We start from the raw sequence: 17,085 nt of genomic DNA, 5'->3' as shown, positions 1-17,085 counted from the left end.
CAGGAACGTACTCCTCAGGTCGTGGCTCCACCAGTATTTTGTCGGCGGAAGACTGTGAAGAAGAAGCTTTTTCTTTTTGAGAAATGGTTTTTGATGTTTTCGCCATTTTGGGTTTAAAGATTGAAAATAGAAGAAGGTAACAAAGATTTGGTATTTTTGAAGAAAGATTTTGCAGTAAAAAATCACAGATTTACAGATGAACTCAGAAGAAGAACTTAGAAAATTTGGAGATTGAAGATGTAAAAATGATAAATGGTAAAAGGGTGGGCTATTATAGATTGAGCAATGGCGGTTCAATATCAGCGGTGGCCGACCATCGTCTGACACGCATTAAATGTCTTGGTAAACTAAACCGACGGGACAGCTATAACGTACATCATGGTCAGGCTCGATGCAAACGTCAGTGCATATCCAATCGAGCTGTTGGGAAATCATATCGTTTCTCGCCACATCCTTCCCGAGAAACGAGGGGACTATCTGTATACGGTCGAAACTGACTTCGGCCTTCGTACGACTGATCGAGATGGGATCATATTGGACCGAAGAAAGTCTTCATAATATCGAGATGGGATCCGAAGATGGCACAAACGAGTTTCAAATTTCAGGTACGGTCAAATATCGAGTTCGAAGTCATTATCGAGCTCACGTCTGAATCGAACTATGATGAGATGTGATGGAATCGAGCTTAAGGGCCAGAGGCCAACTGATACCGAGCCCAAGTCATTACCGGATCCCGAGTCGACATCGACCTCAAACGCACATCGAGCTCTAAAACTGGAAACCGACCAATGCTGAGTCCGATCAAGACTGAGCTCATAGACAAGAGTCGTTGCAGCCGCACTAAGGGAGAGAATCTCGGCGAGAATTAGGGAAAACCTGATTTATTATGGGTTTCCCACTATGTATTTCTAATTATATCTAAAATAGGATCCCCCACTATAAAAGGGATGACTATATTTCTGTGAAGGACCAAATTTGGTATACATTGTAATTCAGATATCATACACTCTCATACCGAAGAATTGTCCTTTTTTAGCTTCATAGAATGATTCTTCTTGCTTAATCCATAAATCATCATCTTTTCAACTTTGCTTATTTTTCATTCTTTACAGTCAATATTCGATATTTCTATTTACTCTTACGAATTGTGTCAAGTTATACCACATACTCTTAGAACTACGTACAAATTCAACTTTATACGTTTTCGGATAAACATTGTTCATATTTAAAATTTTAAATACAAAAACATGGTAAGATACTGTTAATTTAAAAGGCTCAATTTGTAGCTCTGTGTCTAGCCACTGTTTGTTGTTACTAATATAAAATACTCAAAACTGTAGATACTGCAATCTTGTTTCTTATTTTTTTCAAATAACGTCAACTCGTCAAGTACTGCTTCAAATAGTTTACTCTATTTTTGGATACCAATGCACGTCTCTTCTCCCTCAGTTAAAGCCAGATGGAATCTAGTGTATTGAGAGGAAATCTTTAAAATGCTAAAAGAATTGTCAAACAAATGACGAAGAGTACTAGATGAGATCTAACGTCGCAAATTATATTAGTTATATGAGGTGAAATCACGTAAAGTTGCCAAATTGAATGCTCCATGTGAGGTGGTTAATTATGTCCCTCCCTATGGTTCTGCAAAGGGAGTAAAATTATTTAATTTAATTAATCAGTAACCACACTTATCCCCTTTTTAAAAAAATATGTCATCAGAGCGCCAAGCTAATCATCAACCAACAACCCACATATATAGACGTACACATTTATTGATTTTTCTCATATAGTTATAGTGTAATCTTGAAATAAGCTTCTTCTAGTACTTCTATACATTTTTTCAAAACAAATACTTTCAGTTTGTAACCTCTTATTAGATGCACGAGTTTTGCAAGTCCACATGGCTAATTCAGTGATACCAATTGTTGATCTCTCTCCTTTCTTCAGACAAGGAGATAAAGATGGCAAGAGAAAGGTGAGAGAAGTGATAGACGAAACGTGTTCTCGATATGGTTTCTTCCAAATTATCAATCATGGGGTGCCTTTGGACTTAATGAGCCGTGCCCTGAAACTATCAAAAATATTCTTTGAGTCTTCAGTTGAAGAGAAAATGAATTGTTCTCCATTGCCAGGGTCACCTTTTCCTGCTGGCTATAATAGAAAACCAAATCCATCTTATGAGTTTGCAGAGTTCTTGGTTATGCTTCAACCTGGATCCAACTTCAATGTTTTTCCTTCTAATCATTCACATCTCCGGTAAGTTATATGTAATATTAGGACTTAAGTTATATGCATAAGAATCGTCTCACTACTGTTTATCAACAAATATATAAGGATGAGGTTAGTTTTTTCTTTTCCTTTGTATCAAAAGATCTGTTAAAACTTTATACAATGCTTTTATAAATTTTTGGTCCTCTTCCTAGTTACTTAGAAAAAGTGAGCCACCTGTTTAGGTACAAGACACTATCATTACTACTTGGACAATTAGACATCCAACCCGCATAGATTACATTATCACTATACTTTTATAACCATGTTACCAATTAAAATTTGTCATATAATTTACTTATATACTTTATAAGTGATCTAATCGTGTAAATATTTTTTATACAATCTGTACATAAAACTTAAGCTCACAATAGCAACACTTTTATTTTTTCTCTTTTTGCAAAAACTAATTAAGTTGTTTATTTGTAAAGTGGCTCCTAGTTAAACTGGTGGCTAGCATACTTCCCCGTGTCCAAGTTTTCACATTCTGTGCTATCTAATGATTCTTGGCCTCAATGATTGTGGAAACCCTTTAGCTAATACATTCATTTTGTAAGATAAGAATTAGCACGTTATTGGATCTTTTCGGATTACTACTGAAGTATACAAAATTTGTAAACTATGGCATACGATACAGACTTGATAACTTAGAAACAAAGTTGCAGCCATCTTTTTTTATTTATGACAGAGCTGCCCATGAACTGAATAATTTATATGGGGCTGAAATGATTAAGGGCTACTTAATTCTATGTCCCCTTTTATCCATTAATTAGAGTGAATGATTGCATTACTCTATTAATCTAATGTATAGAATACTAATCTAATTCCTATCACCCTTTAGGGCATGAAAAGATGAATAGTTAAAATATAAAGAATAAAACTTGACTCTCAAGTTAAACGAATAGCCATTGAGAAGATAATTCAATAATTCATGTTTCTTCAATAATGTTTCAGAGCAGTAATGGAAGATTTATTCGATCAATTTGTGAAGATTGGAGCAATTTTAGAGAGCATACTGAGTGAATCCTTGGGTCTACCTCTTAGCACTTTCCAAGAATTTAACAATGACAGAAATTCAGATGTGTTGACAGCTCTATATTACTTACCAGCAACAGAGAAGGAAAAGATGGGAATAAGTTCACATAGAGATGTTGGATGCATAACATTTGTGTTACAGGATGAAATTGGAGGACTTGAAGTTCTAAAGGATGATAAATGGATCCCTGTAACTCCAAAGGAGGGTGCCCTTGTTGTCAACATTGGTATTATTCTTCAGGTACAAAAAGAAAATATTATTTACACTCAGTGTATATACGTATAAGTTAATAGTTTTGCTTATGAGCTTTATCTTTTTCCTTTTTGTTGAAGGTGCTGACAAATAACAAATACAAGAGTCCAAATCATAGGGTGGTGAGACCCAACGGAAGATCAAGAAATTCATTTTCATTCTTCTATAATATATCAGGGGGAAAATGGGTTGAACCACTTCCAGATTTCACTAAGCAGATTGCTGAGAAACCCAAGTATAAGGGATTTTTTTACAGTGACTATTTGCAAAAGCGCAAGGAAAATAAGCTCAAGCGTACTTCTGGACTTGAAGACGATCTTGGCTTATCTCATTTTTCACTCACTGTATAAAAGATCATTTATGTGTCTCTTATCAAGCATTGTTTCTCTTCATTTCCATATGCTTTTTAACTTTCTAAATTTGTACACATTTGCCTAGTCTCCCCTTGATGATATGGCAATATTTTAAAGCCCTTTGTTGACAAATGTCTTAAACAAAAGTATGTGGCAGCCCGTCTAGAAGCTATGAGATAAATAGCAAGAAACTTTTGAAAAATGGCATTTGCCACGTTCTTTCCTCTCAGCATATGGATCCATGCACATGTGCCTATAAATAGGCTCTCAATATAGACAAGAAAATCATTCATTAGCGAGACAAAGAAATCCTTCTACTTCTTTCCTTCTAATTTCGGTCTTCATCACCTTTCCTTTATTTTTTCTTCTCAAAGTTTAGTAGTTTAATTTCTTTTGTTTCTCTCTTTTAACTAGTTGAGTTTGTAATTTAATTTTGCTTATTCATGTATCCTTTTAAATGGAGGTAGACTTGTTTAATCCTGCGGAGACATTTCATACTGTTAAAATAATTTCTTAGGACAGTGCATAGCACGACTTAAGTCAACCCGTTTATCCGCTTACAAATAATATTATAGCAGTATTATTATTGATATTTTTGCTCTCATTTCCTACAAACTAAGAAACTATGGCAAACAATACTGATACTGAAAATACTACTGATACTACCAATATTGGCGCTACCTCCGTTGTTCCAGCCTCAGTTGCACTACCATATGCCAGACCATTTCCAGATGTGTCAAATATTGAAATTTTTGCCAATGAAAATTTCAAGCGTTGGCAAGAACATATTTTCTCACTACTTGATATCCATGGTATTGCACATGCATTGCTGCATCCATAACCTAGTGCAGACGCTGATAATAAAATAGTGGAATCATGGCAACATGCCAACAAGGTATGGTGTCATACTATATTACAAATTATTTTTAATGAACTGTTTAATGTATATTGCAGTTATAAGGAAGAAAAAGGTATCTCGGAAGCCTTAATTAAAAAATTCACTGCTGAAGATACTACAAAATAAAAATTTGTAGTAGAAATTTTTTATCAGTGGCAGATGAGAGATGACAAAGAGATGAACGTGCAAATCAACGAATATCAAAAATTGCTAGAAGACTTGAAGGCCGAGGGGATGTCTTTACCAAAAATGTTTGTTGCTGGAGTGTTAATTGAGAAGTTGTCTAATTGATGGAGTGACTATAAAAATAACTTAAAGCACAAACAGAGAAATTTTACCATTAAGAAAATTGTGACCCACATCCTAATTGAAGATTCCAACATAAAAGAGTCTGTCAAAGCTAGGATGACAGCTCTTAAAGCAAATTTAGTGCAAAGCAGCAACAACAACAACAACAACAACAACAACAACAACAACAACAACAACAACAACAACAACAACAACAACAACAGCAAAAGGTACGAGAATAAGTCTCGAGGTTACAAGCCTAAAAATTCTAACCTTAAAAGAAAAAAAAAAAAGCTCTTGTTTTGTTTGTGAAAAATTAGGCCATTATGCCTCACAGTGCAGGTACAGAGCAGGAAATGACAAAGGAAAAACTAATACTCCTAAGGGAAAATTAGCTGAAGGAGATGATATTATTGCAGTTGTCATTTCTCAAGTAAACATTGTAGCACATGCAAAAGAATGGGTGGTAGACTCTGGGGCTACTCAGCACATTTGTGCAAATCGAGAAGCATTTTTCTCTTATACTCCTATAGAGGATGATAGAGAAGAGGTCTACCTTAGAGACTCAAGTACTACCAAAGTCTTGGGTAAGGGTAAAGTTCTCTTGAAACTCACTTCGAGAAAAACTTTAGCCCTTGTTGATGTACTGCTTGTTCCTACTATGAGGGCAAACTTGATTTCTGTATCCTTGTTGGAAAGAACCGGAGTAAAAGTGTCATTTAAATCTGATAAGATCATAATGACCAAAATCAATGTGTTTGTGGGAAAGGGCTATTGTAACAAAGGACTCTTTGTACTTAATGTATCTAATGTTATCAATGAAAATGTATATGCTTCTGCTTATATGGTTGAGTCTATTTCTTTATGGCATGCTAGAATAGGACATATTAATATCGCATATATAAGAATAATGCAGTCACTAGGCTTAATATCTGGCTTAGACTCAAACGATTTAGACAAGTGTGAAATATGTGTTGAAGCAAAAAGTACCAGAAAGACTTATTTTTCTGTAAATAGAGACTGATTTATTATCCTTGATTCACACTGATTTAGGCGATCTAAAGTAGACTATGACTAGAGGTGGTAAAAGATATTATGTGACTTTTATTGATGATTTTTCTAGATTTACTAAGTTGTATTTTCTTAGAAATAAAGATGATGCCTTTAATTCTTTTATTTCTTATAAAACTGAGGTTGAAAATTAACTTAGTAGAAAAATCAAGAGAATTAGATATGATAGAGGTGGAGAATAATTATCTTTAAATGATTTTTGTGAAAAGAATGGAATTTTCATGAATTAACTCCGCCATATTCTCCCGAGTCAAATGGAGTAGCTGAAATAAAAAAAATAGAACATTGAAAAAGATGATGAGCTCTATGTTAGTTAGTTCTAATGCACCAGATAATTTGTGGGGTGAAGCTACATTATCTGCATGTCACTTATTAAATAGAATACCACATAGAAGAACTAGCAAAACTCCTTATGAATTGTGGAAGGGTTATAAACCTAACTTGAAATATTTAAAAGTGTGGGGGTGCCTTGCTAAAGTTCTTTTACCTTAACCTAAAAAGAGAAAAATAGGTTATATAACTGCAGATTGCATGCTTATTGGATATGCTGAACATAGTGATACATATAGATTTCTTGTTTTAAAAAGTGATGTGCTTTATTGCAATACTATAATTGAGACAAAGAATGCTGAGTTCTTTGAATATATTTATCAACTGTCTAATAAAATTTCTCATACACTTATCGAAACAAATAATAAAATTACCTCTAATGAGGAACTGAGAATGAGCAAAAGGCCTAGGAAAGAATATTTTTCTTGTGAAAATAATTTTCAGACTTTTCTTGTCAATAATGAATCATCAAATTATTTTGAAGCTATATCTTTTTCAGTAGCTAATTATTGAAAAGAGACAATAAAAGTTGAAATCGATTCTATTTTGAAAAATAAAATATGAATTTTAACAGATTTACCTCTTGATACAAAGCCTATTGGTTGTAAATAGATTTTCAAAAAGAAATTTAATCTTGATGGATCTTTAGTTAAATATAAAGCTCGGTTAGTAGCAAAGGGATTCTCTCAAAAATAAAATATAAATTATTTTGATACATTTGCACCGGTGACTAGAATTTCTTTTATTCGAGTTTTAATTTCCTTAGCTACTATCCATAAGCTTTTTATCCATCAAATGGATGTCAAAACAGCTTTTTTAAATGGTGATTTAGAAGAAGAAATTTATATGGTTCAACCTGAAGGTTGTGTCATTCCTGGACAAGAAAATAAAATTTGTAAATTAATTAAATCTCTTTATGGCCTTAAACAAGCTCCTAAGGAGTGGTATGAGAAATTTGAACAAGTCTTACTAAGAGATGATTTTTCTTCAGTCGAGGTGGATAAATATGTTTGTACTAAAGTGGTAGAAAATAATTATGTGATAATATGCCTATATGTTGATCACATACTTATATTTGGTACAAGTTTAAATATTGTGCAAAGTACTAAATTATTTTTGTCTGCTAATTTTGATATGAAAGATCTAGGTGAAGTAAATACAATATTGGGAGTTAAAGTTATAAGGAGTGAAGATGGAATAATGTTGTCACAAGAACATTATGTTGAAATACTTCTTAAAAAGTTTGAATATTTTAATGTCACACTTGTAAGCACTCCTTTTGATGCTAACTCGCACTTGAAAAAGAATAATGGTGACCCAGTTGCTCAGTCTAAATATGCGCATATTATTGGGAGTCTGATGCATTTAATGAGTTTTACAAGGCCTGATATAACCTATGTTGTATGTAAACTGAGTAGATATACTCATAATCCCAACAGAGAGCAGTGGTCTGCATTCGATAGACTAATAAAATATTTGAGAGGAACCATGAATTAGGTATCCTATATAGTGAATTTTCTTCTAGTTTAGAAGGGTACAGTGATGCAAATTGGATCTCTGATTCAGATGAAATAAAATTCACTAGTGGTTATGTATTCACCCTTGGTGGTGATGTAATATCATAAAAATCAGCTAAACAGATAATCATTGCTAGATCGACTATGGAATAAGAGTTTGTAGCTCTGGAGTTAGTTGGTTATGAGGATTAGTGGCTAAGAAACTTCTTAGCTAATATCTCTTTAATAAAGGATGTATTGCCTCTTGTGTCTATGCATTGTGATTATCAAGCGGCAATAGCTATTGCAAAGAATAAATCTTATAATTGTAAAAGTAGACACATGAAATTGAGACATGATGTCATAAAACAGTTGTTGAGAAATGAAATAATTTTCATTGACTATGGGAAGTCGGAGATAAATTTGGTTGGTCCTCTGACTAAACCTGTGAGAAGAAAATTAATTCATCAAACCTCAAAAAAGATGGGGTTAAGGCTGACATGTTGTCAGTAGAGATGGTAACCCAACCTATGTGATTAAAGATCCCATGAAGTAGGTTCATATGGGTAATAACAAGTCGATATTGACACTGAAGCACTAACAGAGAGTGCTTAACTGCTACTAATTGAGAGGATGAGTTATAACTCTTAATGAATTCATATTCCTTATGGATGGTGTATTTAAAAGCAGTATACACTTGATGAATTCACCTATATGAGAGTGGAGTGGGGCCGCTCCTATGAGATTTTGGCCTAGTCTCTGGAGCTCTCATGAATAACCATTAGGCACGTGCATGACCTAGTGTCACACCTCCTTTTTCCCGAAGAGGATATGGTATTTTTTCAATTAAAGTGACGTTAATCGAAATGGAATTATTTATTTATCAGAGTCGTCACTTGGAATAGTTGTTATAGTGTCCCAAGTCACCAGTTTATTTTAAATCCCAAATCGAGGAAATTGACTCTATTTTATGGTCCGCGAACACAAAAGGCCGGGTAAGGAATTTTGTTAACCCGGGAGAAGGTGTGAGGCACTCTCGAGTTCCGTGGTTTTAGCACGGTCGCTTAACAATTAATACTTGGCCTAATTATTTGATTTAATACATATTTAAAGCCTATTATGCATTTTTACTTTTTAACCGATTTTAATTATTTATGAAATTATTTCTGGAACAAGTCACGATGTCGTACACTTGTCGTTTTGGCACACGTCGCAAACTGCGCCACATGAAATGCACCCGCGATTTACGACCTGCTTATTTTTATTATTGTTTGAAGTTCTGGTCGAGTCACGTGGAACGTACACTCGAATTGGAATTTACGTATCGTGACCATGCTATGGGAACCGTACCCATAATCACGATGATTTATTAATCGCGTCTAAAGAAAGCTACGATATTCATTAGTATTTCTTTCTATGATCAGGATTAAGTGTGAAGTCTAGAATTCATGGATCTTCATATGTGGAGAGTAGTTCATTCTTTTAAATTATTAATAAAGTTATTTTGGAGAAAAGCATTAGAATTACTAGAATTGCTTTGGCGGTCATTTTTTATATAAGCTCATATGCGCCTACAGCGATTTAAAAAAAACTTCACAATGTTTCAAAGAGTTTGAGCTTCTGTAACAAGCCCACCAGTACTGAGTGCTAGCCATGGTCACCAAGACAAAAACAATTCATGGTCTAAGAACTCTGTTCAACTCAAAATCACGGAGATTCAGCAATTGACATTTATGAACTATAAGATTCCCCAATCTAAAACTAATTTCATGTTTCTGTTATATGCTAGATAAATGAGCTAGCTGACTCTTAGGAAATATATACAAATAACAGTCACTCACATACTAATTTTGCTAATCACTATAACCCAAAATATAGTCATTACAGGTTCATTTCATACTAATTCTGCACACACAAAAAAACAATAACAAACAGGATTCCAAAATTCAAAATCCAAGGAATTCGAACAATATCCAAACAACACATACAGTTATTTATGAATTCACTTCATATCCTTATTTCTTAGTGTACTCGGTCCAATTCGAATTTAAAGTTAAACAGTGAAGGAGTATTCAGCGAACATATAGATGAACAAACTGAGGCAAATTTTATAATGCTAAAACATCTGTATGGCAATACATAATCTGAGAATGAAACTAGTATCTGGATCGGTAGGAAACAAAGCTAACGCAACTAAGTAAAAGCTGAAGGAAGCAGTAGGGTAGGAGTTCAGCAGCAGATTCGAGTAAAACAGCAGCAGAAATAATATGATTCCAGCCCGATTAGGCCTTAAAACTTTCAAAAAAATGTAGTGCAAAACCAGCAAAAATTGAAGCGACTATCCAGATCCCTTTCACTCCTCTTGTTCGAAGCTTTTGTGTGTGTATGTGTGTGTGCTTTCGGTCCCTTTGCTGAGACTGGAGTGGGAGAGGGGACAGCTGCTCGGAGGGAATGGATAAGAAGAAGTCGGCGGCTAGGTTGTTTTATGTGTAAGGGGGCAATCTGATCTCTTCTTCATGGGAATGAAGGAAGTGGGGGGAGTGAGCCCATTCTCTGTTGTGGTTCGAGAGTGAGAGAGGAAAAATTAGGGTCTATTTTAGGGAAGAAGGGGGATATTGGGTCGGCGGGTAGCGGGCTTGGGCGAATAGAAAAAAATGGGCCACTAGAAGCACCTGGCCCAAAGCTGTAATGAGACCCTATAGCCTTCTCTTTTCTTTCTTTGTATTTTGCAAGACTAATCAATTTATTTAACACTCCTAATTTCAACTAATTTGTAAAATTAATCTAATGACCTATTTTTCTATAAATAACTAATTCATTTAGCTAACCAATGCATGTAGAGTTACTAATGTATTTTTTTTGGGTATTTTAGTATTTTATAAATGCAATTGATTATGCAATTAAAATCTAAAAAATGTAAAAATTAAAAATATTTTTGTATTTTCTTTAGGATTTAAAATGCAACTTAAAAATGCATCAAACATGAATACGTACAAAGCAAACTAAGTAAAAATATAGAAAAATAATTTAAAGCTATTTTTTAAATTTTTTAGGAGTAATTTTATATTAGGGCAAAAATTAGGTGCTCACACCTAGTGGCGCAAAACCACGTTGAACAACGAAATTGTGAGGGTTGAAATATGATTGATAAAATCTCTGACTTACAATAAGAATTATTGGTTCATAAAAATATTATAATTCACCAGTAATTCTGTGAGTTAAATTTTATCGGTCCGAGTTTGGTTCATAGTCCAAAAGATACCAAACCTATTGCATTTAGACCATACAAATCCAGTAAGTTTATTTTTGAAGGTCTTTAAAATAGTGGGGGACTGGCAATATTTTAAAGCCCTTTGTTGACAAATGTCTTAAACAAAAGTATGTGGCAGCCCTTCTAGAAGTTATGAGATAAATGGCAAGAAGCTTTTGAAAAGTGGCAATCGCATTTGCCACGTTCTTTCCTCTTAGCATATGGATCCATGCACATGTGCCTATAAATAGGCTCTTAACTAGACAAGAAAATCATTCATTAGCAAGACAAAGAAATCCTTCTACTTCTTTCCTTCTAATTTCGGTCTTCATCACCTTTCCTTTATTTTTTCTTCTCAAAGATTAGTAGTTTAATTTCTTTTGGTTCTCTCTTTTAACTAGTTGGGTTTGTAATTTAATTTTGCTGATTTCCGTATTCTCTTAAATAGAGGTAGACTTGTTTAATTCTGGGAAGATATTTTATACTGCTAAAATAGTTTTTTAAGACAATGCCTAATACGACTCAAGTCAACTCGTGTATCCGCTTACAAAGAATATTATATCAATGTTATCATTAAAATTTTTGCTCTCATTTCCTACAAATGATACATTGCATTATCTTTGCTCGTGTGTGTTTTCATTTTCCATACAATCTTCATTTTAAAGTATCTCTTTTCTTCTATTTTTGTTTTCTTTCCTTTATTATCTAAAACAAAATCTATTTCTTCCCTTTAACCCCTAAAAACAAAAGGAAGAAGCAAAACATTTAAATTTCTGGGTCAAAGAATATTGGAAATTTTACCTCCTATAACAAAGCTTAACACCTTATTAATTATAAATAAATACCTTTTTAAAATATTATTTTCTATAGCTACCTTTTAGTTTTTATAACAGAAAAAAAATAAAAATATATATATATATATATATATATATATATATATATATATATATATATATATATATATGGTCACTTCCTACTGTTAAGCCATTAAATACGCTGTTTAATATTTTTCTCTCTCCTACTTTCTATTCTTTCTCTCACAAGATCACTGTATAGTATCCAACTTATCTCTCCACGATCTCTCTCTCCACTATCTCTCTCTCACAATGCCAGTCTCTTCCTCATTCTATATGCACGATTCTCCACTGATTCATCTCCATTGTCTCACTCAATTTTCAATATTATTTTCTCCAAAACGTTGTGGTAAGTGTTCAAGTTGTTAGATTTTCGCTGGTACTGTGCTTCTTCTGTTTCTCTTTACTAATTTTTTATAAATAATCACCATTGTTATGCTTTCGCCAAAAAACTCGAAACTTTATCTCTGATGGCTGATTCAACAACTCAGAAGAGGGTTACCCAAGGTATACCCACCAAAGCACTCAATTTCGAAGGGCCATCTTTCGATTTGCAAATCACTCAAGCGAGACATGTATTTGCAGGTTCAACAGCAAATACATACAGCAGAATACAGTTGGCTTGAGAATACAGATGAAAACACTTAGTTGGAATACATAACTAAAACTAGAACAACTAGTGTATTTTAAAAAGTTGTTGAATGAAATAAAATACATCTAAATACAACAGTCAAAAGTCACTGTAATAAGTATAATTGAGTTTTTTGAGTTATATTAGGAGTCTATCACGTTGATTGATTCACTTACCGTTTTTAAACAGTTGGAGAGACCTTTTTTCGCAGATTTCCGTTACTGTATTCACGAATACAGCTCGCGAATACATATGAATACAGTCTATATTAGTTGGACTTCCCTGTTTTCCGCCGAGTTTTACTACTGTATTCATGAATACAGTAGCTTGAATACATCGAATACACTCTATAACAAGTGAAAAGATAGTTATAAGAAATAATTAAGTAAATGGTAGCTACAGCAAGTTAATAGCAACTAAAAATAGTGGTTTCTGAAAATTTCTCAAGAATATTCCAACCTCTTTCGGGACCAATTTCAAGTTCAATATTAACAGCCCAAGAGGGTGGAGAAGAGTTCAGGTCCACTCTTTTAGTGAATGAACGAGAAATGTATTCACCGTCCAATCAAGAATTAAGATGGTTAGTTGCGCATAAGGTATGACACCAGATAGTCATTTTTGAGCATATTATTTAAAATATATTCACAATTTACAATATATTTAAATATTAGCCAGTTCTCCCAAACTTCAGGACATTGTCTCCTAAAGTTTAAAAATTTTGTCCAAAAATTCGAATCTTATGTACTGAATTTAAATTAGCAGTTCAGAAATTCAGGAAACTTAGTCCTGAATTTCAAAAGAGCAACTTAAAAATTTAGGGCACTAAGTCCTGAATTTTAAATAAGCAGTTCAAAAATTCAGGATACAACAATTCAGAATATTTAATTATGAAGTTTGGGCAAATTGGCTAATTTTTAAGTGCGTTGTAAATTGTGAATATATTCTAAATAGCAGGCTTAAAAGTGGCCACTGGTGCACTTCGCGCTTTGTGTATCTACATTTGGGCTTCATTCGGCCAGATATTGGACAAAGTTACAAAACCAGTTTGTAACCCAAATGCTGTACCACTGAATTTTAGGCCTAAATACCACAAGCTAAAAATTAAAGAGTGCATATATAGATCTATAACTTTCTTTTTGAGAATGATGCGAGTCTTCACCACTACCTTTAAGTTTCACGTTACAAACTTTTTGAGCCATGGAACTAAAAGAGGAGTTACAAGATCAACTAATGTACATCCTAGGATGAAATGGATGATTCATAGTTTTGGTGTATGAAGAGGTGTTGTTAACTAATCTACTTTATTTTCGTATTGAACCTATAGTTCAATCTATCAATATCCATAAGTCGTTTTTTCAACACTATTAAAATCTGGATCCAGAAATGCCATGCATTATTATTTGTAGTTCTATTTTCTTACAGTTTTACCCAACAAGATATAAGATATAACTTGGGAAAGCATCTAGTACAAGCACATAGTCAAACTTTGACTCCATAAGAGTGGAAAAACGGATTAGAAAGGAAAGCATACATATGTATATGCAAGAAATTAAAGAAGAACAAAAGGAGTAGCTTCCAGTGTTTTGAAAAGCGTTTTCGGGGCGATCCACGGGGCGATGGTGTGGGACGAAAGTCTCAAGAGGCGTACGCCCAGCAATTCGGAGTGTTTGATGCGAGTTTTTTTAGTGAGGTGTAAGCCCCAAAGATTTTTTCAAATTAAAACAAAAATTGTTGAATAAGTCCATATAATACCAAATATTTCAAAATTCAGCTTGGTAATTACTCAAAAGTTTTAAAAAGAAACTGAAATATATTAAATTTAAAAGTCAATACCTTTTTTATTGATTGAAACCCCAATTCATGGTCTTTCTCAATTCTTTACCTTGTCCACTAATATCTCCCAAAAACAACGAATATTCAGTTTTCTTTTAAAAATACAAAGAGAACTCCATTCTCCTTCATAGTTCAAAGTTCAAATTGAAGGTTAGTCATCCTTTTTGTTCCTCCATGTAGAAAATTTTATTCTTTTCGACTCAAGTTACTTGAGCTTCTAAGTAGCGTATAATAGATTGTTTTGACTAGTTTTTGTGGGGATGAAGCACATATTACTTTTGCTTCTAAGTATCGTATAATAGATTATTTTGACTAGTTTTTGTGGGTATGGAGCACATCTATATATATTCACATATTTATAATTTTTTTCAATTTTTATGTAATTTTACCTGTTTATAAATATTTACTGTAATTATATTATTTTATAAAATATTAAAAATTAAATACATATGAGGCTTACGCCTCGATGAGGCATATGTAAAACGCATCGCATTACGCTCACGCCTTTTAAAACACTGGTAGCTTCCTTCCCTAAGCGAAGTTCCAAGCAATTTTGCCTTATTTAATTATATAACCTTCTTTGGACAGTAACGATTCTTTGATATCAATCCCAATTAATTGGACATATAAATTTTCTCTTCGAAAACAAATTAATAGGATATTTAATTTTCTTACTTGCTATATCAGGTAAAGGTAACCTTATGATGGTTAGAATTTACAATAACGACGTATATAAGTTAAACTTTAATTGATATTGAAGTAAACAAATGATGAAGAAAGAATTGAGAATGGTGAAGATAAGAGGGATTCCATTCGTGGCCCTATATTTGGGACGAGTATTATGTTTGGGAGATATCGTTTTCTACAAATTTCATGTCTGCATCATAGTAGTAAGCACTTAATTAGCAAATTGCATTTGCTCTTGACTTTTCTTTAAAGAGGATATGAGCTTTCCTAATCGTTGTGTCCCCCTGTTACTTATTCTGCTGACGTGTGATTTTCTACAAAAAAATGTCTCAATCATTCTATTTTGCTTTTATTATCATCACGAATGAGTAACCATCATTTTTTCTTTAATCATGAACCCGACAATCAAAACTAGTCAGCTCATCAAGTTAATTGTTTTGTAAAGAGATTCCAAATACTAATTCCTTGTGGAAAAAATGATTAAGTTCCAATTAAGTAGGCGTCTGTACATAAAAATTGTAATTTTTGAAGAAAAAAAAAATACCCCCTCCGTCTCAATTTATGTGAATCTATTTGATTGGGCACGGAGTTTAAGAAAAGAGAGAAGACTTTTGAACTTGTAGTGTAAAATGAGGCAGATATATTTTTGTGTGACTATAAATCATTGTATAAAGGTAAATTGTTTCCAAATAGGGAAAGTGATCATTCTTTTTGGCACGGACTAAAAAGGAAATAGGTTCAAAACGGAGGGAGTAGTATTTAGAGTTAAGTTGAAAAATGATATTTGAAATTTGAAATTATATTTGGACATGCATTTCAGTTTTTGAGCGGCGAAAGAGAAATTCTTTGAAAAATCACTTTTTGATTTTTGAAAAACATATTTTCGAAGAAAAAAAATTAAAACGTGCAAAATATCATGGAAAAATATATTTTTTTTAAAAAAAGTTGACAAAAAAAATTATGAACAAACGGGGCCTAATAATTCGTTTAACGAACATAAAGGAGGTCCTCCTTTTTCCCCAAAAAAACTTCTTTTATTTTTTCAAAAGAATTTTTTCAAAACACGTTTATAGAAAACTTTAAAAGCTTTGTCAATTTCAGTGTATAAATATTCATATTCATCGATCCATATAAAACTCTATATTATTTTCTAGGATTGTATAATACTATTAACTTTTACAAAGAAAACTATATACGTTCTAGTAATAATTCTTCGGAAAACCAGATCCAATTAGATCAGTGGGTGCTTTTCAACAATATAGTATGGAAATTAAGAATATGGTGACAAGTGTAACTTATCCCACTATTGAAGATATGTGTCTATTCTCCATATTTCTGTTTGTCGGGTTTCCTTATGTGCTGTATTTTGATTGGTTCCTGTGGAGCTTGTTTGGATAAGATGCAATTACGTGGTGGCTTTTGGAATTTGGGGTAAAGACAACGGACTAAAAGGAAATGGAAAATGACTTCAGTCTATTAATCTTTCATGGTTAAATCCTTTTATAATAATATCTTATCACATTTCCAGATTTGTTAATTATCACATGATTCACATCCAAGACTTTGAGGTCCTTAGGACTTTAACTAGTTCTTCTTCCTTCCTCGTTAATTTTAACTTGATGCCACTAGCTTCCACATCAGAAAATTAGAAAAAGAAAAAAAAACATCCAATATATATATATATGATATGACAAAGAATATAAACGCCTTGGTAAGAAATCTTGGTTTAATTTTTTTTTTCTATAAAACATTAAAAAGAAGAGGTAGCTAGAATCAGGAAAGTTTGTACGGGCTAATGTTGCTCATCATATCTCTGACACTTTAATATAGTTGAGGCA

At 33.1% G+C, this 17,085-nt stretch overlaps 1 protein-coding gene across 1 annotated transcript; it reads left to right on the top strand.

Annotated features, from left to right (window-relative positions):
- The first annotated feature begins 1,784 nt into the window (after positions 1-1,784).
- On the top strand, positions 1,785-4,209 carry LOC107799020 (jasmonate-induced oxygenase 1-like). Its single transcript, XM_016622080.2, has 3 exons — positions 1,785-2,256; positions 3,223-3,544; positions 3,637-4,209. Exons 1-3 carry the CDS (start codon positions 1,901-1,903, stop codon positions 3,904-3,906), a joined length of 948 nt encoding a protein of 315 aa, XP_016477566.1. The 5' UTR covers positions 1,785-1,900; the 3' UTR covers positions 3,907-4,209.
- The last annotated feature ends 12,876 nt before the right edge of the window (positions 4,210-17,085 follow it).

The sequence above is a fragment of the Nicotiana tabacum genome, chromosome 4 (genome assembly GCF_000715075.1).
Source record: "Nicotiana tabacum cultivar K326 chromosome 4, ASM71507v2, whole genome shotgun sequence".
Classification (NCBI taxonomy): domain Eukaryota; kingdom Viridiplantae; phylum Streptophyta; class Magnoliopsida; order Solanales; family Solanaceae; genus Nicotiana; species Nicotiana tabacum.
This window is presented reverse-complemented; position numbering and strand designations above follow the sequence as displayed.

Bases quoted from the DNA above. Each gene is read 5' to 3' on its own strand.
- LOC107799020 (XM_016622080.2), top strand. From the start codon at position 1,901: ATGGCTAATTCAGTGATACCAATTGTTGATCTCTCTCCTTTCTTCAGA. The intron at 2,257-3,222 runs GTAAGTTATATG...ATAATGTTTCAG, and splicing joins TCTAATCATTCACATCTCCG to AGCAGTAATGGAAGATTTAT. The intron at 3,545-3,636 runs GTACAAAAAGAA...TTTTTGTTGAAG, and splicing joins ACATTGGTATTATTCTTCAG to GTGCTGACAAATAACAAATA.